Genomic DNA, 25,678 nt, shown 5'->3' on the forward strand with positions numbered 1-25,678 from the left:
ATGTTTGAATGTTTCTACATTAAGACAGGGACTGTTCCAATTGCTGAGGAGCTGCGAATGGAATTGACTAATCATTAGCGAACACCCCCACTTTCCACCTTAACATGGAAGAAAATACCACACATGAACCAGCTGGAAATGGTTTGACCTGGGATACTGCCGTGAGACAATCCTGTAGTGAAGTACTGGGACGGGAAAACGAACTTCTGACAACCTCAACCATCTTCCTAGGCAAGTCCATACCATAAAATGACTCATCCTTAGCACAACATACACCATTTGAGATACTTTACCTCACCTTAATGACTGAAAATACATACTGAAAATAACACGTAAAATAAACACCAGAAAGACAGGGTACAAATAAACAATATATACAGGTTTTATGAATGATTTTTAAAATCATTTTTCTCCTATTCCAACTGGTGCAAAAGATTAAAAGACAAATCTTGTTGGATTAACTATGTTTCTCTTACAAATATATATATTTGTAAATAGAGGACTCAATAAAACTAAAACACAAAATTAGCTTAAATACCTTAAAATACTGTTGTACGTATGTCAGAGAAATGTAAATGGCGTGTGTAATGCACCCAGATTCATGGTGCACAGGACCATATATTGAGTCAATTACTCCAAAATGAAACAGATATAAATGCCTGGAAACTGAATTAAATATTGCACCTTTAAATAATAAAAACGCTACTCAATACTTGTGTTGTGAGATGTGGTAACAACTAATTCTGGGGCATTTTCCAGCACATTGGAAATTCAGCTGGATATGAATTTGTCTTGTGCTCCAGATATGTATCTGTATCGGGGTGATAATATTCCCAGTGAAACGTTCCTTTTGTGCCATTATATAGGAACTTTGCCACAGAAGGCTGTAGAGGCCAAGTCAATGGATATTTTTAAGGCAGAGATAGATAGATTCTTGATTAGTACGGGTGTCAGAGGTTCTGGGGAGAAGGCAGAATGGGGTTAGGAGAGAGAAATAGATCAGCTATGATTAAATGGCGGAGTAGACTTGATGGGCCGAATGGCCTAATTCTACTCCTATTCCTTATGACCTTATGAACTGGATCACATTGTCCCAGGACTGCTTGTTGTCAATTCTTGAAGACGCACGTCATATCTCTGAACCTATTGATCCAAACCAGGATGCAACAGCCTTAGTCAGGCGCACAGCCGCCATCACCTAGCTTCTAAGCCGAATACCAGCCAGCACAATTTACAATTTGAATGACCATTCTATTGAACGCATCTTAAATTTGCAGCGCAGAGAGTGGTTGATCATCATTCCTCAGCACCTGGATGCAGTGCCCATTCACAGCACCCTTTCGGATGGCACTAGTTTCTAGACAGACACAAAAAGCTGGAGTAACTCAGCGCGTCCGACAGCATCTCTGAAGAAAAGGAATAGGTTGAGACCCTTCTGAAGATAATAACGACTACCATCACGACCTACGACGACCTACCTACGAGTAAAAAGTATCGATGTTTTCCATGCCGACCTTTTTTTTACTCGTGGACATTTTTTATCAGGCTGGAAAAAACGCCGCAACCTACTTGAGGCCCCGTGTACGCGGAGACCACTCACGAGCATGAGGAAGAGTGACCTACGACCTCCTACGACCTCGTGGCGACCATGCTGCGAGTATGAGTCGAGGACAAACTCAGCAGAGGTCGCCGATTAGGTCGTGAAAGTGGGACAGGGGCTTTGGCAACAGACTGGTTCCACCAAGATGCAGCACAGAATGCCACAGGAGATCCTTCTTTCCTGTGGCTATCAAACTGTACAACTCCTCCCCCTTCTGTCATGGGGGAGGCTGAGACTGAGACAGACTACCGTTCCCCTACCCTCCCCTTACCTCCTTAATCACCCACAACCCTCAACCCTTTCCACTTTAATTTCATATTTCATGTATTTTGTGTTTTACGACTGTTGGCAGATCAATTTCCCTCCTGGGATAAATAAAGTTCTATCGTATTGTATTGGACTGTGATGCTGCCTTGTCTTGGTGATGAACCCACCTTTCTGTCATTGCAATCTGTTCAAGCATGGCTGACCCAGTGTTAGTTTTCCAGTTTCCAGATATTGATGTTCTCCTAGGGAAGGAAATAAGTTGCAATTGGAATATTTAGTTTCATTTCTCAACGTTTCTGTAGTTTAATATCTCAGATTGCTTTCTAAACATGCATAACATTAATTTACATGCGATGACCACTTGTCCCATAGGCTGGCATTATTGTAGCCTATTTAATGAATCACATTTTTATCTACATTTTGAATAGATCTCACCACCATGTTGGTTTTAGAATGGATATAGAAATAATATAAAAATATTCCCGTGTTTAAGAAGGAACTGCAGATGCTGGAAAATCGAAGGTAGATAAAAATGCTGGAGAAACTCAGCAGGTGAGGCAGCATCTATGGAGCGAAGGAAATAGCCAACGTTTCGGGCTGAAACCCGAAACGTTGCCTATTTCCTTCGCTCCATAGATGCTGCCTCACCCGCTGAGTTTCTCCAACATTTTTGTCTACCTAAAAATATTCCAGTGTTTTTCTCATCTAAATTCACATCCATAATCCAGTTTCATAATTAAACAGTCTGAATTGATCACTTATTAAATAATTACGCTTCCATGCAAGTAGCAGGAAAGTCATTCTTAATTATATTTTCCATTTATCTTGCAGATTTCCGCAGCTTGAGAATCTTGAACGTGCTGGAAAACTATTATTTGCACAATATATATTCATCTTAAACAATTCAGCTGCAGTAAAAAGCATATTGCTCAGGTTTATATTTTAGAAACACCTTTCCACACTTTCCTATTACTATTTCAAACCAACAGGCTCCATTAGGAGAAAGGTGGACAAAAATGCTGGGGGAACTCAGCGGGTGAGGCAGCATCTATGGAGCGAAGGAAATAGGCAACGTTTCGGGTCGAAACCCTTCTTCAGACTGATGTGAGGGTGGGGGGGGAGAAGAAAGGAAGAGGTGGAGCCAGTGGGCTGAGGGAGAGCTGAGAACGGGAGGAGAAAGCAAGGACTACCTGAAATTAGAAAAGTCAATGTTCATACCGCTGGGGTGTAAACTACCCAAGCAAAATATGAGGTGCTGCTCCTCCAATTTACGGTGGTCCTCACTCTGGCCATGGAGGAGGCCCAGGACAGAAAGGTCGGATTCGGAATGGGAGGGGGAGTTAAAGTGCTGAACCACCGGGAGATCAGGTTGGTTATTGCGAACCGCGGAAAGTTCTACAGCATGAATTAGTGGTCGAGTAAGATGAAGATTTGACCCGTGGGAGAGTTCATTGATCATCACCGTTAAGTAGCCTAAGTGAGATAAATGTTCTTTTTCCCTTTTTAACTTAATTTTTAAATTACAATTTGTGCAACCGTAGTTAGTTGACACAGACAACAAGTTAATTAACAGTACTGGAGTAACTCAGCGGGACAGGCATCATCTCTGGAGAGAAGGAATGAGTGACGTTTCTTCTGAAGAAGGGTCTCGACCCGAAACGTCACCCATTCCTTCTCTCCAGAGATGCTGTCGCCTATTTCCTTCGCTCCATAGATGCTGCTGCACCCGCTGAGTTTCCCCAGCAATTTTGTGTACCTTTGATATTCCAGCATCTGCAGTTCCCTTTTGAACAACATGCTGCCTGTTCCGTTGAGTTACTCCAGCATTTTTTTGTCTATCTTCAGTTTAAACCAGCATCTGCAGTTCCTTCCTACACAGTTAATCATCAGTCACTGGTTAGATGTTAATTAAGCCAATGTACACCTTCTGACTAATGTAATGTAAAAAGCAATGTAATGGCCCATCTGGACAGCACAGTTTGGGGTCGTGGAGGAGTTAGCTGGATGATCATTGCGATGGATATTATCTTTATTCTAATCTCTTTAATTAATTGAATTTAAATTCCCAATCTGCCAGTGGGATTATGAACTATTCCCCTTCTTCCCCCCTAAAGATCATTAGTCCAGACCTCATTAATAACTAGTTATTAATTACTAGGTTACATTACTAGATGTCATTTATGTTAAATTCAGTTCTTTGCACTTAAATCACACACATTTAATAATTTACAATATATAAAGTTTGCTCACATGTAAGCCTTGTAATTATTGCCTATTTTTTGAATCCTGATATCATATTTGGAGTCTATGAAAGGTTCTGTCGTGGCGTAGGTGTTGGCCAAGGCTACCACACTTGCAATGTCCTGAAAATCGTAATGATTTTCCACTTTCACCTGGAACAACCAGCAGCGGGTGGCGTGGGGGAGAGGGAGGAGAGAAAACGAGAAGACAAAAGAATCAAATGAAGTGGATCTGCCGAGAGATTACATTTTATTTAAAGAAATTATTTAAATGATTTCCCCCAAATACCGACATTCCACTTCTATACACTGTACATGGCTCGATTGTAATCATGTATTGTCTTTCCGCTGACTGGTTAGCACACATCAAAAGCTTCTCACTGTGCACGTGACAATAAACTAAACTTAAATTGAAACTGAAACATAACATAATTCAACAGTGTATGTAAAAACAAGTACAATTGGAAATAAACTTTTCATTTTTGAATCATAATATATTTTGTGAGGTGTGATGTGAATTTTTCAAAATTAATTCCCCAAGTGCCTCCATTATGCTTCTGTTGCATAATTCACCACACGGTGTATGAATACACAAAGTAAGATTTTAAATTAGCTTTAGATTATTGAATCACAATCACAGGGCGGCCACGGTGACACAACGGTAGAGTTACTGCCTTACCGCGCGTGCAGTGCCAGAAACCCAGGTTCAATCCTGACTACGGGTGCTGTCTGTACAGAGTTTGTACGTTCTCCCCGTGAACTGCGTGGGTTTTCTCCGAGATCTTCGGTTTCCTCCCACACTCCAAAGATGTGCAGGTATGTAGGTTAATTGGCTTGGGATAAATGTAAACTATCCTTAGTGTGTGTAGGCTAGTGCTAATGTGCAGGGATCGCTAGTCGGTGCGGACTCGGTAGGCCGAAGTGCCTGTTTCCGTGCTGTATCTCTAAACTAAATTAAACTAAAGTAAACAATAGACACAAAATGCTGGAGTAACTCAGCGTGACAGGCAGCATCTCCGGAGAGAAGGAATGGGTGACGTTTCGGGTTGAGACCCTTCTTCAGACTGAAGACCCGAAACATCACCCATTCCTTCTCTCCAGAGATGCTGCCTGGCCCGCTGAGTTACTCCAGCTTTTTGCATCTATCATCGATTTGAACCAGCATCTGCAGTTCTTTCCTAAACTAAACAATATATGTTGTGAGGTTGGTATTGACAATTGAAACATTGATTTGGCCAACTTAAGCTCGTATTAACAGCTTGCACTTATTGCTGCAAACAAAGTGCTGATCCTTCATGCACTCGGACTTCAACCGTAACCAGAGTGGGTTAAAAGGCATCAAAAAAATGCAGCCCTATGGCCCTGTTATGGAGTAACACAGCATACACATGAGAATCGCTACATTAAGATTTAGATACATGTTCCTGTTCTACCAGACTTTTTGACAGTGCTAGTTGTTGGCTAAAATAACAGCAGCAGATTAGTTACCTTTCCCATGCCTGAATGAGCGTGTCCAATCTTCACAACAACAGGGAATGTTGGCATGGTTATCTGAAAACACAAAAAATATTCCCAACTTATTTATCAAATTTCATTTTTATTCACAACAGAACATATTTTTTATACCAAATGGAAGTATGACATCAGTATTTGTAAGAACATCCTGTTCATGATTATAGGCCTTTCAGTCCAACCTACCCATGCTGACAGAAATAATCAATTTTCCTGTATTTAGCCCACACCCCTCTATTCCTTTCCTATCGATAGACCTATCTACATACTGTGATTGTACCTGCCTCTACCATCTCCTCTGGTAGAGAGTTCCTCGTACCCACCACTCCCCGTGTGAAAACAACTGCCCCTCAAATCTTCTTTAAATATCTCCCCTCTCACCTTAAACCTATGTCCTCTAGTTTTAGGCTTCTCTCTACTTCGAAAAAAGATTGTGACTATATCCCTGCCGCTCTTGCTACCTTACAGGGCTTGCAGAGCCAGAGACCCAGGCTTGATCCCGACTATGGGCGCTGTTCTATATGGAGTTTGTACGTTCTCCTCGTGGCCTGCGTGGGTTTCCTTCGAGATCTTCAGATTCCTCCCACACTCAAACGACGTACAGGTTTGTATGTTAATTGGCCTTGGTAGAAGTGTAAAATATCCCTAGTGTGTGTGCGATAGTGTTAATGTGCGGGAGTCGCTGATCGGTTGGTCGAAGGGCCTGTTTCGGTGGGACTCAGTGGGTCGAAGGGCCTGTTTCTCTCAAGGAAATTAAACTAAACTAAAACTCATTATTTCATGAATCTATATAAAGTCACTCCTCATCCACCTGCATTCCAGTGAAAACAATTCCTGCCTTTCCAATCTCTCCCTTGTAGCTAATGCCTTCCATTCCAGGCAACATCTTGCTGAATTTCTTCTGCACTCTTTCTAGTACTAACATATCCCTTCTATAGTGCGGTGACCAGAACTGCAAACAGTAGTGCAAGTGTGGCTATACCAATGTACAGTGGCAGCCTAATGTCACTTATACACCATAGCTCTATCTATTGAGGCAAGCAAGCTTCACTATCTTATTCGCTGTGTCACCAGGATCTAGAGAAAATTCAGAAACAAGGAACTGCAGGTGCTAGTTTTTAAAGAAAAAGCACAAAGTACTGGAGTAACTGAGTGGGTCAGGCAGCAAACCTGGAGAACATGGATGGTGATGTTTTGGGTCGGGACTCTTGACATGTAAGATCACAAAGTAATTTCATTTTCCACCTAGGAAAATATATAGCAACAGGAATGGGCCTGTTTCTGGCCCTATCGCACCCCCTGACTTATCTCTACCAGCTATCTCTCTTCCACCTCGTCAGTCTGAAGAAGAAGGGCCCTGATCTGAAACATCGTCTGTCCATTCCCTCCACACATCCTGCATGGCCCGCTGAGTTCCTCCAGTGGTTTGTTTTTAGTTTTAAAACAATTGTTGTCGTGATGCCCTCCAACTATACAGCTAGCGTTTTTTTGGCAACAACAATGTTAAGTTCACATAGTCAGACAGCGCAGAAATAGGCCCTTCGGCCCATCTCGTCCATGCCAAGAAGCAAGATGCCCCATCTAAGCTTGTCCCATTTGCCCAAATTTGGCCCACATCCTTCTAAACGTTTTCTTCTCCATATCTTTGTCTTTCAAATACTGTTATCAACTTCCTCCTCTGGCAGCTCGTTGCATGTACCCACCACCCTCAGAGTTAAATAATTGCCCTTCAGGTTCATATCAAATCTTGCCCCTCTCACCTAAAATACATGCCCTCTTGTTTTTGATTCCCCCTCCCTGGATAAATGACTGTGCATTACCCTATCTATTCCACTTATGATTTTACACACCTCTATAAGATCACTCCTCAGCCTCCTGTGCTCCAAGGAATAAAGTCCGATCCCGCCCAAGCACTCCCTATAACTCAACCCCTCAAGTCCTGGCAACATCCTTATAAATCTGCTCTGTGTTCTCTCCAGTTTAATGACATCATGTGTCCTATCCCAGAATCAATAATAATAAATAATAATAATAATAATAATAATAATAATAATAATAATAATAATAATAATAATAATAATAATAATAATAATTAATAATAATAATAATAATTAATAATAATAATAACAATTAATAATAATAATAATTAATACAATCAAAATGATTTTAAAGATAAATGTCTTTATAAAATTGCATCAAAATTCCTGTATGGGAACTTGGTCTTCAGATCAGCCATTACATGCCACTGAAGATAGGCACAGAAAGCTGGAGTAATTCAGCGGGACAGGCAGCATCGCTGGCGAGAAAGAAATGGCGACGTTTCGGGTCGAGACCCTTCTTCAGACTGTGATCCACTACTGCAAGTTTAAAACCCATTCAGTCCGGGCTAACAGTATATGCTGTTAGATTTGACAGCGCTCCAAGATGGAGGCTTATATTTCACTTTGCATAATGTGAGAAAGAGAACCGAAGATTCCTGTTAACCATCACAGACTATGTGTCCGAGTATTCGTCAGTCAGCCCATTATTTAACGTCAAAGGAGTGTGCGCACATCTGTATTCTTTTTCAGTAGCATTTGGCAGGATAATTCGCTCTTTAATTAGACAGTCTAGTGCTACATAGTGTGCCTTAGCTGTGCCCTATTCAGATTGACATAATGTTTTGTTTTTTAGCAAAAGATTGAATTAAATCCAAAATACTTGAGACTTGCCATTTATATTAAAGGTCAGTGCATATGGAGGTTGGAATCAACAGTACTAACAATATGGCATCCCAATTTTCTACAGCAGTAATTTGAACATCTGCGGGGGCCGCTCCAAGAGGCTGTGTCATGGTGTCCTCCAGTAGGCTACGCTTGGCCAGACCGACCCTGCAACGCCGCCAGGACAATGGGTCCTTCATGGTCAGGCCAAGCACTCTGCACCTACAACAAATGGGACTTCAAAATGGTGCCAAAATGGTGACTCTGTATACTGTCTCAGTGTTGCTACACACTTGTACTGTATCTGAGATGCCTATGTAAAAGGCATCTAAGTGCATTGCATAGTGATACTTGTACCAAACTGTATACAGAAATGAATTTTACGGTACCTCGGTCCATGTAACACTAAAGTACCATTGAACAATTGTATGTCAGGCATGCTTAAAGTATCCTGGCACAGGCGTAACTGGTACATACGTATACATACGGTGAACAAGGTCTCTGGAGAGAAGGAATAGGTGACATTTCAGGTCGAGACCCTTCTTCAGTCTGATGATGCTGCCTCACCCGTTGAGTTACTCCAGCATTTTGTGTCCACCTTTACTTAGAACAAGCTACCTTTTAAAAGTGGACAAACAAGACTGGATCCTGAGTTTTATTTCAGCCAGGTGATTATGGACCCTGACTGGAATCACACCATTTACTTTCCCAGGAGGGGTTTCTGTTTTTCCACCTAATGTACTCTCAGGAATGGCCAAGAATTGGATGGGATGTGAGGAAAACTATGATTATTAGGCTTACAAAAAGATTTAGAACCTCTTTATTCCAAAAGAATATTAAAAAACACCATAAATTATATATGAAGTGCTGTATTTTTATAATTTCAAAACCTTTATAATGGAAACCTCTGCTGACATCCATCACCATTCAATACTTTTCACAAACCGTCTGTTTACACTAACTACATGGAAACAATTAACTGCCAATGTGCCAAGTCATTTGCTTTAAGGGCCTGTCCCACTTGGGCAACCTAATCCGCGAGTTCTGGCGAGTTTGCCCTCGACTCATACTCGCAGCTTGGTCGACACAAGGTCGTAGGAGGTCTTCGTAACTTTCCTTCATGCTCAAGAGTCATCTCCGCTTGCTCGAGGCCTCAGCTAGGTTGCAGTGTTTTTTTCAAAAAGTCGATACTTTTTTTACTCGTAGGTTTAGTCGTAGTAGGTCGTAGTAGGTCGGCATGTTAGTCGTAGGTAATTGAGGGTAGTCGTAGATAGTCTTCATCATAGTCGAAGGGAGGACGAAGGGAGGTCGAAGGAGATAGAAGGAGGTCGTCTTCACTCTCCACTATTCGGTGTCCAATTTTCCCGAAGCTAGTCGTAGCTAGTCGAAGCTAGTCTTCAACATAGTCGAAGGAGGTCGAAGGAGGTCTTCAACATAGTTCAAGGAGGTCTTCAACATGTCATTTTTTCAAACCCTTCTAAACTCGCCAATTAGGTCGCCCAAGTGGGACAGCCCCTTTAACCAGTCAGGCTAGCATAATAAGCACATAACTAACCATGACGAAAACGAAAGGGCCTGTTCCACTTGGCGATTTTTTCGGCGACTACCGGCGTCATTGACTGACGTATCAGGGTCGCCGTGAGATTTTGAACATTTCAAAATCCAATGGCGACAAAAAAATGTTGCGACACTTGAGGAAAATATCGGCAAGTGGGACAGGCCGCTAAAGATAATACAAAGTGTTCCGTTACCTAATGCATGAATCCTAGGTGTATTAGTCGGCGTACAAAATCTATCTGTCACCGTTCATATCTTGTCAAAATTTCTATTTCCAAATCTAATGCACTATCCTCATTACAAATAAATTTCATGCTGGCTCTACTATATTTCTCATTTAAGAAACATTGTTTTGGCTCCTATCTTGTGACAATAACCATCAGAATTGTTGTTATATGCTGTGTTATGTTTGAATGAAAGCAAACTGACTGCCTTTCTTGGATCCCTGGGTTCTGCCCTGCTTGGTGTCATGTTTAGGAAGGAACTGCAGATGCTGGTTTAAATAGAAGATAGACACAACATACTGGAGGAACTCAGCAGGTCAGGCAGCATCTCTGGGGAGAAGGAATGGGTGACGTATCGGGTCGAGACCCTTCTTCAGACCGAATGTTAGGGGAGATGGAAGCACAGAGATAAGGAAGTGTCAGGTGTGAAAATGCGACATGAAAGGGGGTGGAGATGAAGGAAAATAAAGAATAAATAATTGTTAGCTAGAGAAGGTAACAACAAAGCAAACAGTCAAAATGTAATGGGGACAGTCAGACTGGGTAGAGAACTGGGAAGGGGGAGGGATTGACTTATTTAACTTCAAGTAACCCTTGCTTTCCCTCTCTCTCCATTCTTCCCCCTTCCGAGTTCTCTGACCAGTCTGACTGTCCTCGATTACATTTTCTCTCTGCTTTGTTTTCATGTCTCGTTTTCACACCTTACACTTCCTTATCTCTGTATCTCCCTCTCCCCTGAATCTCAGTCTGAAGAAGGGTCTCGACCCAAAATGTCACCCATTCCTTCTCTCGAGAGATGCTGCCTGTCCCACTGAGATACTCCAGCATTTTGTGTCTATCTTAGGTCATGCTTTGTGTTCTCACCGATGGGGCATCCGCTCTCCTGCTCAGGCATCATGTGCGACTCAAAGAATAAAATTTCATTATATGCAGACGATATACTGTTATATATTACAAAGTCACAAACGAGCATACCAAATTAAATTTAACAGAGGAATTCGGGTCCTTTTCTGGATATAGAATAAATTGGAATAAAAGTGAAATCATGACGTTAAAACCTCAAGAATCTACACACTTACTGAAGTTCCCCTTTAAAATTGCAACAGAAAAATTTAAATACTTGGGTATTCAGATTACTAGAAAACATAAAGCATTATTCAACGGTAATTTTATACCTTTATTAAATAAACTTAATATGCTGATTAAATTTTGGAAAACACTTCCTTTATCATTATTAGGTAGAATAAATGCTATAAAAATGATCTTCCTACCACAATTATTATACCTATTTCAGTCTATACCTGTATATATACCAAAATACTTTTTTTTTAAATTAGACTCTAATATTACTAACTTTCTTTGGGATTATTGATCACAGAATTTAAAAAAAACACTTATGTAAACCAAAAGATGTCGGGGGACTTTCACTCCCGAATTTTATGTATTATTATTGGGCAGTGCATATTAAGAATATAATTTATTGGCTGGACAGTTCTACCCAACAGACAGAATGGATAAAAATGGAGAAAGAGGCTTGTTTTCCTTGTAATATAGGAACGATCCTCTTCTCCCCGAAAAAACTGAACAACACAATATATAAGAAGAACCCAATTATACAAGATACAATAAGAATTTGGAAACAAATAAAATTATCTTTAAAATTAAGAAATTTATCATTGTTAATGCCAATAGCGAATAACCCTTTATTTAAACCATTGATAAAACGTATAACCAATGGGAAAGTTTCGGAATTAAAAGGATCGTGGATATGTATGAAATGGGAAACCTACTATCATTCCAACAATTACAATTAAAATTTAAATTGAAAAACAACCAATATTTTAAATATCTTCAGATTTGCGATTTCATGAAAAAATACATACAAGGATATCAAAAAATAACTCCTGACTTATTGGAAAAAGCAATGAATATTAAAGCTGACTCACAAAAATTAATATCATATTTATATAATAGTATTTTAAATATAGACCTACCATCGACAGAGGTACTTAGAGAAGAGTGGGAACGGGAATTAATGATAAAAATTACGAAGGTTACATGGGAAAAGTACTTGATATATATTCACAAATGTTCGATTAATGTAATTCAATTAAAAATTTTACATAGATTATATTATTCAAAAACATGATTGAACAAATTCTATCCAAACATATCCCCCATTTGTGATAAATGTTTATCCCAAAACGCAACTATAACACACTCTTTTGTTTCCTGCATAAAACTTTATAGATTTTGGAGTGATATTTTTGAAATATTCACAAAATTATTTAAGATAAGAATGGAACCTAATACTGAAATTATTATATTTGGAGTAATGGAAGATGGGAATAAATTGAACATCTCAAAATTTATTTTTTAATTATGGTTTAATAATAGCAAAAAAATTAATACTTAAATTTTGGAAAAATACATCAATACCAACGCTTAAAATGTAGATTGCAAGCATGTTGGACACCGCACATCTTGAGGAAATGCGATTCCTCCTAATAGATAAATCAGACCAATTCATAATGAGTTGGTCTCCATTTGTCGTCTTTTTGGAATCATATGGTGCAACACAATTGTAAAAGCTAACTGTTTCAGGACTGGACGAGGGATGGTCAAGATTATAAACAATGATCTCCTTGCTTCTTTTCTTTATGTCTTATTCTTTTTTTCCTATTTTCTTTTCTTCAACTTTCTTCATTAATTCTCCTTTTTTCCTCTTCTTCACACACTATATATCTCAAGTCTTTCTATCCTTTACTATCTAATTTCTTTTTTTAATTCTTATTCTTCTTTATTATAACAAAAAAAAAATAAGAAGCTGTACATAAAATGTATTATGAAAATATATATTAGGCACTTTGGTGCCATATGATTGTACTTACTTCTAATAAAATAAATATTAAAAAAAAAACAAAAAAAACTTCGCCAAAGCACCCAAACTACCATTTGCAGTAGTGCCTTTAAACTTCAAGCCAAAGCACCAAAACCAACATTTACAGTAGTGCCTTTTAACTTCAAGCCAAAGCACCCAAACCACCATTTGCAGGCAGTGCCTTTTTACTTTAAACCAACCATATTTTCATTTTCAAACCACATTAAGGGGACTCACAGTTGAGTAGACATGTGTTCAGTGTTATTCAGAGCTCAGAGAGACGTGACCCTCTGGCTTCCTCCATCTTGCAGAGACTGAGTGAGGCACACCACTTCTGGGTTTTATAATCCCTCCCCCCTCCCACCAGCAGGGGCAGCAGAGAGAATGGCAATTAAAAAGAAAACATTAATATCTCTACCATTTTTCATCGATGGGAAAAATCCTCCAGTCCCGGACGGCGGAGGGGGGGGGGGGGGGCTCTGAGCGAGGTGGCCAAAAATGATGGCCATAGGTGGCGGCGTTCTCTCGGAAATCGCAGCACAGATGGCCAAAACCGGTCAAGAACAGACTTTTAGTAATATAGATATATAGAAGGTAGAGATAGATATATGTGTGTGTGTGCGTGTGTGTTTATATATATATATATATATATATATATATATATATACACACACATAAGCACATATATTTTGTACTAGACTAAGTGGGACCCGTTGGGTCCCAATCATGCGGGAGGTCTGGTCCCCCAACGCAACCCATTCCCCCAACGCAATATTCCACCACTCACCTGTTCCCCCAACGCAACCTGTTCCCCCAACGCAATATTCCACCACTCACCCATAGACCGAGCACTCCCCGAGCAGTGACAGGGCAAGAGACTAATCCACGCGGCGCTGCCTGGCAGGAGAAGAGATCGATCTGCGCACGTGCGTTTTTAAAGATTTTTAACCCTTGCTAACTTTTATGACATTCAACAGATTGGAACGAAACTAGGTGAACTCGCATAAACCGATGGCAAGAATATTAACTAACAATATGTTATCTCAAAAATTTCAATTATCAAGGGGTAATAGGCAGGGATGTGCGTTATCACCCCTGCTATTTGCCCTTATGATAGAACCTTTGGCTGAAAGTATAAGAATTCATCCGAATATTCAGGGCTATAATACTAGGGACTCAAAGAATAAAATTTCATTATATGCAGACGATATACTGTTATATATTACAAAGTCACAAACGAGCATACCAAATTAAATTTAATAGAGGAATTCGGGTCCTTTTCTGGATATAGAATAAATTGGAATAAAAGTAAAATCATGACGTTAAAACCTCAAGAATCTACACACTTACTGAAGTTCCCCTTTAAAATTTTTTAATCCCTCCCCCCTTTAAGTTGGTCGGTTGATTGGCTATGTATAAATTGTCCCTCGCATGTGTAGCCTAGTGTTAATGTGTGGGGATCGCTGGTCGATGCGGACTCAGTGGGCCGATGGGCCTGTTCCCGCGCTGTATCTCTAAACTAAACTAAAGTGAGATCAAGAGCACCAAATACAGTCGACGAGGTTCAAAGAGATGCACATGAATCTTTGTCTCACCTGGAATGGCTGCTGGGGTCTCTTGGTGGAAGGGAGTGAGGAGTGTCAGGACGGATGCACCTGGGGACAAGGTACACAAAATTGCTGGAGAAACTCAGCGGGTGCAGCAACATCTATGGAGCGAAGGAAATAGGCGACGTTTCGGGCCGAAACCCTTCTTCAGACTGATGGGGGGTGGGGGGGGGGGGAGAAGGAAGGAAAAAGGGGAGTAGGAGGAGGAGCCCGAGGGCGGGCGGATGGGAGGGTGGGAGGAGACAGCTAGAGGGTTAAGGAAGGGGAGGAGGCAGCAAGGGCTAGCAGAATTGGGAGAATTCAATGTTAATGCCATCCGGACGCAAGGTCCCCAGGCAGAATATGAGGTGCTGTTCCTCCAATTTCGGCTGTTGCTCACTCTGGCAATGGAGGATACCCAGGACAGAGAGGTCGGATTGGGAATGGGAGGGGGAGTTGAAGTGCTGAGCCACCGGGAGTTCAGGTAGGTTATTGCGGACTGAGTGGAGGTGTTCGGCGAAACGATCGCCCAACCTCCGCTTAGTCTCCCCGATGTAAATCAGCTGACATCTAGAGCAGCGGATGCAGTAGATGAGGTTGGAGGAGATACAGGTGAACCTTTGTCGCACCTGGAACGACTGCTTGGGTCCTTGAATGGAGTCGAGGGGGGAGGTGAAGGGACAGGTGTTGCATTTCTTGCGGTTGCAACGGAAAGTACCTGGGGAGGGGGTGGTGCGGGAGGGAAGGGAAGAATTGACGAGGGAGTTGCGGAGGGAGCGGTCTTTGCGGAAGGCAGACATAGGGGGAGATGGGAAGATGTGGCGAGTGGTGGGGCCACGTTGGAGGTGGCGGAAATGGCGGAGGATTATGTGTTGTATTTGCCGGCTGGTGGGGTGAAAGGTGAGGACCAGAGGGACTCTGCCCTTGTTGCGAGTGCGGGGATGGGGAGAGAGAGCAGTGTTACGGGGTATGGATGAGACCCTGGTGCGAGCCTCATCTATGGTGGCGGAGGGGAATCCCCGTTCCCTGAAGAATGAGGACATTTCCGATGGAGGAGGGGATGGAGTCTTTACAGGGGGCAGGGTGGGAAGACGTGTAGTCCAGATAGCCATGTGGCATCTCCATCGCAGGGGACAGACTCCTGACCGACATACATTACAAACCCACTGGCTCACATGGCTATCTGGACTACACGTCTTCCCACCCTGCCCCCTGTAAAGACTCCATCCCCTACTCCCAATTCCTCTGCCTACGCCGCATCTGTTCCCAGGATGAGACATTCCATACCAGGGCATCGGAAATGTCCTCGTTGCAGCATCTCTAGATGCATCGGGGAGACTAAGCGGAGGTTGGGCGATCGTTTCGCCGAACACCTCCACTCAGTCCGCAACAACCTACCTGAACTCCCGGTGGCTCAGCACTTCAACTCCCCCTCCCATACCCAATCCGACCTCTCTGTCCTGGGACTCCTCCATTGCCAGAGTGAGCAACAGCGGAAATTGGAGGAACAGCACCTCATATTCCGCCTGGGGACCTTGCGTCCGGATGGCATTAACATTGAATTCTCCCAATTCTGCTAGCCCTTGCTGCCTCCTCCCCTTCCTTAACCCTCTAGCTGTCTCCTCCCACCCTCCCATCCGCCCGCCCTCGGGCTCCTCCTCCTCCTCCCCTTTTTCCTTCCTTCTCCCCCCCCCACCCCCAATCAGTCTGAAGAAGGGTATCGGCCCGAAACATCGCCTATTTCCTTCGCTCCATAGATGCTGCTGCACCCGCTGAGTTTCTCCAGCAATTTTGTGTACCTTCGATCTTCCAGCATCTGCAGTTCCTTCTTGTGCACCTGGGGACAGGTGAGTTAGGGTGGGAAGACATGAGTGAACCAAGGAGTTGTGGAGGCATGTACAGGTTGTTGTAAGAGTGGACGGTAGGGGAAGTGGTGTGGTTAATAGAGGTGGAAGGCCAGTCGGACTCGGTGGCATTGGTGTTAAGGGCTTTGGAATAAACTGAGGGAGCAGTAGATTTCCTAAACCAAGTTTCCTTTTGGATAAATGAGCACATCATAATGTGATTGCATCATCCATAGTGTTTGCTGCAACACGTTAAAAGAAAACTTTGATTTAAAATAAAAGTATACGACATGCTTCCAAAACCTCATTGCAGCAGATATAGTGTTTGCTGCAGTCAGTGTTCAATTATTCTGCCATCATCTCAGCGTTTGAACAAGGTCAATTGAGATGTTCCTTAGGGACGTAGCTTGGCTATAACTCCCCCATGTGGCACCTTCACCCTTAAGAGGGAAGTTAACTGTACTCTAACCCTGGTGCACGTAAAGCTAGCCCTGTTTCCATGCATAGCTCATAGTTTAAGGTGAATTACAAAACCAAATATGATTTCAATTATATCTTGAACTCAGTCCTGTTAGCTAATCTTTTCCTGCTGCAAGTTTTTTTTAAAACATGTTACTGATTTTGATAATGATAATTATATTGCCAATTCATAATATAGTATTACAGGGGTAAATTGTGCAGTAAGGTGTCTCTCGTGAGAATTAGTGAAGAAGTCCAGATTAGTGAATTCAATACTGTAGTATGCCACGTGGATTACTGATTTAGCAATAAGAACAAATAGAACAGTGAAAAATCTCCACACTGATTCTACAAGTAAACTTAATATTCAAATATTTAGCATCTCATCGGCATCAATAGAAATAATTTTAACCAATATAATTGTGAAAATGTTTAAATATATAGTATTTCTTTATGTATTATAATAAATTATATGAATCTTGACGATTTCATTTAAATTTAAATTACTTTTAAATTTAAATGAAATCCTTGCCAAAATTCATATAGTTTACTATAACACATATAAAGAAATTCTAAATAATTAACATTTAATACAATTAAATGTATTACATTGACAATTGAAAGTAATTTTAATTTAATTAAATTTTAATTTAATGTAATTTTTATCTCTAAAACTGTAAAGTAAACTGACTACAGCAATTATAGTGAGTCACAACAAATGGTTTTAAATCACCTGATGCGTGGGACTGGACACATACAATGTACAGTCATATGGGATTTCAAGTAACGGCAGACCTTTCCCTTCATGGGAAGGAGGGGCTAGAAAGAGGTGGCACAACCATATATATGAGGGTAGACTGTGTTGAACGTGGGAAGTCAGACAGAGAGAACCTGAAGCAAAGCTATTTTCTGGTGCTAATACTGAGCAGGCTTCTATCTTTCACTCACTCCTGCTGCAGGCAAAGTAACTTTGCTGTGACGCTCCTTCACACGGTTAAGTCTGCACACGGTCTACAACCTCTGCTGAACAGCAAGACTTGGGTTTGTGTGTGTGCTAAAGGGGAACATGAGCAGCCTGATGAGTGGCTCGCTATTCTCAGTGCTACTAGTTCTAATTCTGAGGCTGCAGGAGTTCGTGGATGGATGTACCTGCCTTCCAGTTCATCCGCAAGTTACATTCTGTAACTCCGATATAGGTAAGTAAAATGCTCTTTTGAAGACTGCATATTTAATTGAAAAAAAAATATTTTATTTAAATGATTAGTGGCTTACAGACTTTGAAAAAAAATGATGATCAGTTTGGTTTAGGAATGCGGGATCTATCCGATATATAGTCGTACTGAATTTGATTGTTGCTGAATGAAATTGAATTAAAATTTATTTAGGGAAGAATGCAATCTTTGTAATTCATAGTTTAAAATTAAGATTTAAACACAATTATTTTAAATATCCAAGAGTGACATGTTTTAACCTGTCATTAAAATCACCAACAATTTTATATCTATATACAAATGCACAATATTTACATTCGATTTTGCAATGGAATGCAAATATCGTGCATTTGTGTATAGCCATTTCATTCCGCACATTAAAAAAATCTCTTCATATTCAAATGAAGACATTCACAAAATTATTTTAGATACTTCAAATTATAAGTATTATATGTTTAATGGAACTCTTAGACCCTCTTTGTAAACTTCACAATTGAATATTATTTGAACGGTGACCAAATCTTTAAATGCAGCCACTTTCTGGTCATTTAATGGAAAGGTGAAACTAATTTTCAAGTTAGGATGGTTACAGTAAAAACTGTGTTTTCACCATCTCAACTAAGACTCTAAACATAACTGCAAAAAAGATTGGATTCAACAAGGTAAAGAAAACAACATTTAACAATATGTATATTTTCTTCCTGCTGAAGTGAACTAATTAATCTGCGTTTATAATAATTGGAGATAATTTGATTAATACTAAAATTTCAGAGACCACCACAACTTTTGCAGTTTCTGTCTCTGGTCTTTGTGAATACAAGAAGAAGAATTAATTACCCCTAGGCCAAGCACTTTTGCTGTTGATTTTCTTTGAAGTGATTAGTGGGGTGGCCCACACGAACAACTTGACAATATAGCTTTTATTTCATGAGCCTGCCCTTTCATTCGATTTCAGCCAGCACACAGCATGACAAACTGGGCTAAAGCTGCACATAAACTGACAGCTGAAAAAAATCTTCGGCAGCTTGGCATGTGATAACAGCATTTGTACAATTTGAAGTGTTTACATTACAACATTTTTAACCAAAAAATTGAAATGTTATAAAAATCCTCATACGAGAATATTCTGACAGCGTAAGTACCAACTGAAATACAAACTCGTTTTCTATTATTTGTTTCATTTGGTAAATCGTCCCTTAACGTTGATTTATAACATTCGTTACTGTAATAGAGTCTGAGTCCATTTTGAGACAGTTTCAGTGTTTTGTTTTACTGCACTTATCTTTTCAGTGTGCTTAACAAAGCTATCCTCTCAACACATTTAACCAGAATAGAATTTTTTGGGCTCCTCTTTGGGAACCTTAGCAAATGAATGGGAATAGACCCAATTCTTGCAACAGAGAGAAAAGATTCCTCCAATGCCTGAGTAAAGATTGATACATGCAGCCACATTTGGACATAGGAAATTGCAAAAAAAATAATCGGTTAGGTTTCATGTTAAAGATGGCAAATTGACTTGAGGAGAGGGGCTTTTGTTTAATTTCTCCATTTTCGTTGAAGCCAAAACCATTGCTTTGTAAAACGCAGTGCTTTTTCTAATGCAAATAAACAGACTCTCGGGGGCAAAAGTTTATTCCTCTTTACTCTAAATGTCTGCATTCACGAATTTAACAAAGTAATCTTGTGCAGATGAAACCATCTAATAGGGTTATGGATGAAGTTGCTAATTTACCCCCAAAATTATCCTTTGTTAGAATGCATTACAGTCCAGGAATCAAAAGGAACAAACTTCCCACATTTCAAAGCTATGTGAAAGGTACTTCATTTTACATCCTTGCAAAGTGACAATGTACAAAACACCATATAAATTTGTTTTCCCTGTCTCGCATTTTATCATGCAGTAAATATTCAGCTGCTATGTTTAATGCATTATTTGTAAAAGCAATTGTTTAAATGACCTCACATCAGAACATAAGCACCATAGTTATTAGAAATACTTCAATGTGTTTGCAGGAACTAGGACAAACATATTAGCTGTGTGGATTTAAATAGGCGATAGCTGAGGCAGCATTTAGAGTCCCATTCATTGAAGTATGACTTTATCAATAGTGGGCCACTTTAACAATTGAGGACCATTTTATACATTAGTGGATATTTGAATACAAATGCCATGGTAACATGACTATTGCTACACTGCTCTCTGCAGTATCAGTATTTTGACAGACTAAAATTAACCACCATAGGTTTTAGAATTCCCTCTGCGCTTATTTTCATAACTTCACCACCAGAGAAAATATGGTAGGTGCTAAAATATGGTCTTAAGTACATGAGGTGGATTTTGTAGTATTTGTGTGTTAATTGTACAACACCAACCGAGATGGTGCGTGCAGTTAAAGTTTCCTCTGAAAACTTCTCCTTCAGAAGCTGTGTGAGAGTGGTACCTCACTCCAAAACTCACCATCATCATGCATCACAATGTAAATGCATTATACCGACTCAACAGGTAAACAGAAGAAAGATAGGGAGTGAATATTCCACTTTATGTTCCTTTTAAACGGAATGGTATGTTTTTGTTATTGCCATATAACCACTAAAAAATTTTTTACCAGTGCAAAAACCCATTCCTCCACATGGTTCAAATGGATATTTTTGAATTTCGAAGACTTTGCATATCTTGCTTTCTTTGTCCTTTATGAACTATTCCTTACAAGTAGAAGGGGCTGTCCCATAGCGGGGACCTAATTGGCGAGTTTAGAAGAGTTTGCCCTCGACTCATAGTCACAGCATGGTCGACACGAGGTCCTAGGAGGTCTCTTTGTAACTCTTCCTCATGCCGAAGAGTAGTCCCCGCGTACTCGAGGCCTCAGTTAGGTCAAGGCGTATTTTTTAGCATGTTGAAAAATGTCCGCAAGTAAAAAAGGTCGCCATGGAAAAAAATCGATGTTATTTTTACTCGTAGGTTTAGTTGAAGTAGGTCATAGTAGGTCGGCATGTTAGTCGTAGGTAATCGATGGTAGTCGAAGGGTAGTCGTAGATAGTCTTCAACATAGTCGAAGGAGATCGAAGGAGGTTGTCTTCACTCTCCACTATTCGGTGTCCAATTTTCCCGAAGCTAGTCGAAGTTAGTCTTCAACATAATCAAAGGAGGTCGAAGGAGATCGAAGGAGGTCTTCTACATAGTCGAAGGAGGTCTTCAACATATTCGTAGGAGTTTCACTACATAGTCGAGGAAGGTTGAAGGAGGTGTTCAACTTCGGCGATACAACATGACTATGACACTTTTTCATACTCTCCTAAACTCTTCTACACTCGCAAATTAGGTCCCCGCAGTGGTATAGGCCCTTATGGGATTGGCTTGGACTGATATGAGGAGTTTTTATTCTCTCAGAAGGCTTTTAATTCTCTGTGGCTGAAGGCTATGAATGTGAGCTACTTAAAGAGTCAGATCAATGGATCTTTGGGCAATTAAAAATGGCAGAATGTGGACGGAAGATGGAAAGTTATATTGATCGAGAAGACCAATCTGGATCTTATTGAGAGTCGCAGATACAGCTCTTTAGCTAACTGCCACCACTTTTCCTGTTTCAGGTGAAATTTTGCACATAGGGTAATTTTGGCCATCTGTTTCACAATCCGTATGTAAACACTTTCCTCACATACTTCTACGAAATTGCACATTGCCTAATGTTATCCCCTGCTGGACAGGGAGTGTGCACTCACACATTGGTAAACAAACACAGAGTGCTGGACTATCTCAGCGGGTCAGGCAGCATCCCTGGGGAACATGGACAGGTACGTTTCGGGTCAGGTTCCTTCTAGAGACTGATTGAGGTGGTGGAGAGAGAAAGATGGAACAGGAGTGGGGACAGTTCACCCAGAGCATAGTCGGTACCTGGAACCAGCTGCTAGAGGAACCAATAGCAGCTGATACAATTCCCATTTTTAAAATACATTTGGACACATATATTGTGTAGGAAGGAACTGCAGATGCTAGTTTAAACCGAAGATAGACACAAAAAGCTGGAGTAACTCAGCGGGTCAGACAGCATCTCTGGAGAAAAGGAATAGACAATAGACAATAGATGCAGGAGTAGGCCATTCAGCCCTTTGAGCTAGCACCGCCATTCACTGTGATCATGGCTAATCATCCCCAATCAATACCCCATTCCAGTCTTCTCACCATATCCCCTGGCTCTGTTATCTTTAAGAGCCCTATCTAGCTCTCTCTTGAAAGTATCCAGAGAAGCAGCCTCCACTGAGACAGAAAACTCACAACTCTCTGTGAGAATAAGTGCTTCCTCATCTCCGTTCTAAATGGCTTACCTCTTATTCTTAAACTGTGGCCCCTGGTTCTGGGCTCCCCCAAATTCGGGAACATGTTTCCTGCCTCTAGCGTGTCCAAACCCTTAATAATCGTACATGTTTCAATAAGATCTCCTCTCATCCTTCTAAATTCCATAGTATACAAGCCCAGCCGCTCCATTCTCTCAGCATATGACAGTCCCACCATCCCGGGAATTAACCTTGTAAACCTACGCATATTACACCTTGTAAATAGGTGACGTTTCAGGTCTGAAGAATGGACTCAAACCGAAACGTCACCTAATTCCTTTTCTCCAGAGATGCTGTCTGACCCGCTGAGTTTCTCCAGCATTTTTGTGTACCTTCGATTTTCCAGCATCTGCAGTTCCTTCTTAAACAGTAAATAATGTGTATCTTCTGAAAAACGATTCAACAGTATCATAAATCCACATATACCACAGCATATATGCAAAACTTCTGAAAATCACATTAATAAACATTTCAAAAGCTGGTGCAAATGTTCATTACTACATTTAGCTCTTTATACAACATTCTAAATACTGCAAATCATTAATGAAACAAATTGGATTAGAAACCTGACTGCTGCATCTAAAAGTGCAGAGAATCAGTGCAATAAAGCTTTGTTTAAAGCATAGATTCTTACACTTCCTGAACACCTGAAAAATCCCATCGATTTTTTTAACTTACATGGTCATATGAAAGGAAGGAACCTGTTTCCTTTTTGAAAATCCCTCACAGAAATTGAGTTATAGTCATCAAATCATAGATTGATACTGCGTGGAAACAAGCACTTCCAGCTCCACTAGTCCCACTTGCCCACGTTTGGCCCATAACCCTCTAAACCTGTCCTATCCTTGTACTTGTCTAACTGTTTCTTAAACATTGGAATAGTCCCTGCCTCAACTACCTCCTCTGGTGGTAGCTCATTCCTTAAGGGCCTGTCCCACTTGGGCGACCTAATCTGCGAGTTCTGGCGAGTTTGCCCTTGACTCATACTCGCAGCATGGTCGACACGAGGTCGTAGGAGGTCTTCGTAACTCTCCTTCATGCTCGAGAGAGGTCTCGAGGCCTCAGCTAGGTCGCGGCATTTTTTTCAATATGTTAAAAAATGCCCGCGAGTAAAAAAAGGTCGCCATGGAAAAAATCGATACTTTTTTACTCGTAGGTTTAGTCGTAGTAGGTCGGCATGTTAGTCGTAGGTAATCGAGGGTAGTCGAAGGTAGTCGAAGGTAGTCGTAGATAGTCTTCATCATGGTTGAAGGGAGGTCGAAGTGAGATTGAAGGAGGTCGTCTTCACTCTCCACTATTCGGTGTCTAATTTCCCGAAATTAGTCGTGGGTAGTCGTAGCTAGTCGAAGTTAGTCTTCAACATAGTTGAAGGAGGTCGCAGGAGGTCTTCAACATAGTCGAAGGAGGTCTTCAACATGTCATTTTTTCAAACCCTTCTAAACTCGCCAATTAGGTCGCCCAAGTGGGACAGCCCCTTTACACCCACCACCCTTTGTGTGAAGAAGTTATCCCTCAGGTTCCTATTAAAACAGTAACAAGGTTTCTTTAGTGACAAAGACAGAGGTTGCTAATTGAGGTAAATATTCCATAAATCCTTTGTGTGGAGTCACGGGCTGTATGATTACAATCTCTTTCGCTTATCATATTTTACAATTTCAAAGACTTTGCATGCCGTGATAGGGAGGATAAACACACAATGCTGGAGTAACTCAGCGGAACAGGCAGCACCTCTGGAGAGAAGGAATGGTTGATGTTTCCGGTCGAGACCCTTCCTCAGACTGAGTCAGGGGAGAGGGAGATACAGAGATAAGGAAATGTGAGGTGTGAAAACGAGACAAAGGGGATGGAGATCAATGGAGATCATTGTTAGCCAGGAGAAGGTAACAACAAAGCAAACGGAGATACAATGTAAACAAGGACATTCAGACTAGTCGGAGAACTGGGAAGGGGGGACAGGGAGGATTTTATTTCTCCATTATAACCCATCCCCTACAAACAGAATAAAGGATTGGTAGGTTAAGATTGATATGAGGAGAAATTTATTTCACTTAAAAGACTGAATCTTATCTAATCCTCTTCAGGGCTCCGTGATAGCATTCTGCCGGTGCCATATACCCTCCTAGTCAAGTCAAGTCACTTTTTTTTCTATAGCACATTTATAAAACAACTCTCGTTGACCAAAGTGCTTTACATTGGTGGAGGTACTAACGTTATACAACAGTGGTTCATAGATTAAGTACATACATAAATACATACATGTAGCCCTCCCTCAGAGGATGTCAAGAAAGGCTTGAGAGTAAAGATGAGTTTTAAGTCTCGACTTAAAGGAGTCGATGGAGGGGGCAGTTCTGATGGGAAGGGGGATGCTGTTCCACAGTCTAGGAGCTGCAACCGCAAAGGCGCGGTCGCCCCCGAGATTATGGCTAGACCGCGGGATGTTCAGTTAACCCCAAGTCGGCCGATCTGAGGGACCTGGAGGTGGTGTGGTGGGTAAGCAGACTTTTGATGTAGGTGGGGACAAGCCCGCTAAGGGCTTTGTAAACATAAAGAAGGATCTTGACATTTATTCGGAACTGCACAGGGAGCCAGTGGAGAGAGGCCAGGATCGGGGTGATGTGGTCCCTTTTTCGGGTGCCTGTCAGGAGTCTCGCTGCGGTGTTTTGGACCTGTTGCAGGTGGGACAGGGGAGATTGGCTGATGCCAGTGTAAAGGGAGTTGCAGTAATTGAGGCGGGAGGAGATAAATGTGTGGATGATCTTTTCAAGGTCGTCAAACTGGAGGAATTGTTTTATTTTAGCTATTGTCCGAAGCTGGAAGAAGCTAGCTTTTACCACGGCATTGACTTGTTTGTCAAATTTCAATGCTGAGTCGAATATCGCACCAAGGATTTTGACGTGAGGTTTGAGTAAAAGGCTCTCCTAGCGCTGTGATCTGACCCATTCCTGTTGTCCTGCCCTACGGCGGCGGCCTGGAGCTGGGGCGGCGGCCCAGAGCAGAGACTGCGGGACCCGGAGCTGGGGCGGCGGCCTGGAGCGGAGACTGCGGGACCTGGAGCTGGGGCGGCAGCCTGGAGCGGGGGCGGTGGCCCGGAGCTGATGCTGTGGCGGGCGTTCCGGCTTTCGGCGGCGGCGACATCACCACGGAGGTCCGCTGGACTGGAGAGCGGCATCTTCGGCCTGGATCGATCGCCTCAGCGCAGAGGGAGAACAAGGAGGGAAGAGACGGAGACTAAGACTTTGCCTCCATCACAGTGAGGATGTGCT

General features: G+C 41.5%; 2 protein-coding genes across 2 annotated transcripts in view; one reads left to right on the forward strand and one right to left on the reverse strand.

The window, feature by feature from the left end:
- The window catches only part of syn2 (synapsin II), a 424,737-nt gene that overhangs the window by 68,568 nt on the left and 330,491 nt on the right, over positions 1–25,678 (reverse strand). Inside the window, exons 6-8 of the mRNA XM_033037240.1 lie at positions 5,596–5,658; positions 4,118–4,260; positions 2,035–2,109 (exon numbers count right to left, since the gene is read on the reverse strand). Coding sequence (XP_032893131.1) covers positions 2,035–2,109; positions 4,118–4,260; positions 5,596–5,658 — 281 coding nt within the window. The remainder of the gene's footprint in view (positions 1–2,034; positions 2,110–4,117; positions 4,261–5,595; positions 5,659–25,678) is intronic.
- The window catches only part of timp4 (TIMP metallopeptidase inhibitor 4), a 54,296-nt gene continuing 46,296 nt past the window's right edge, over positions 17,679–25,678 (forward strand). The window contains exon 1 of the mRNA XM_033037241.1: positions 17,679–18,068. Coding sequence (XP_032893132.1) covers positions 17,939–18,068 — 130 coding nt within the window. The 5' untranslated portion in view covers positions 17,679–17,938. The remainder of the gene's footprint in view (positions 18,069–25,678) is intronic.

Source organism: Amblyraja radiata, chromosome 18, assembly GCF_010909765.2.
Source record: "Amblyraja radiata isolate CabotCenter1 chromosome 18, sAmbRad1.1.pri, whole genome shotgun sequence".
Taxonomy (NCBI): domain Eukaryota; kingdom Metazoa; phylum Chordata; class Chondrichthyes; order Rajiformes; family Rajidae; genus Amblyraja; species Amblyraja radiata.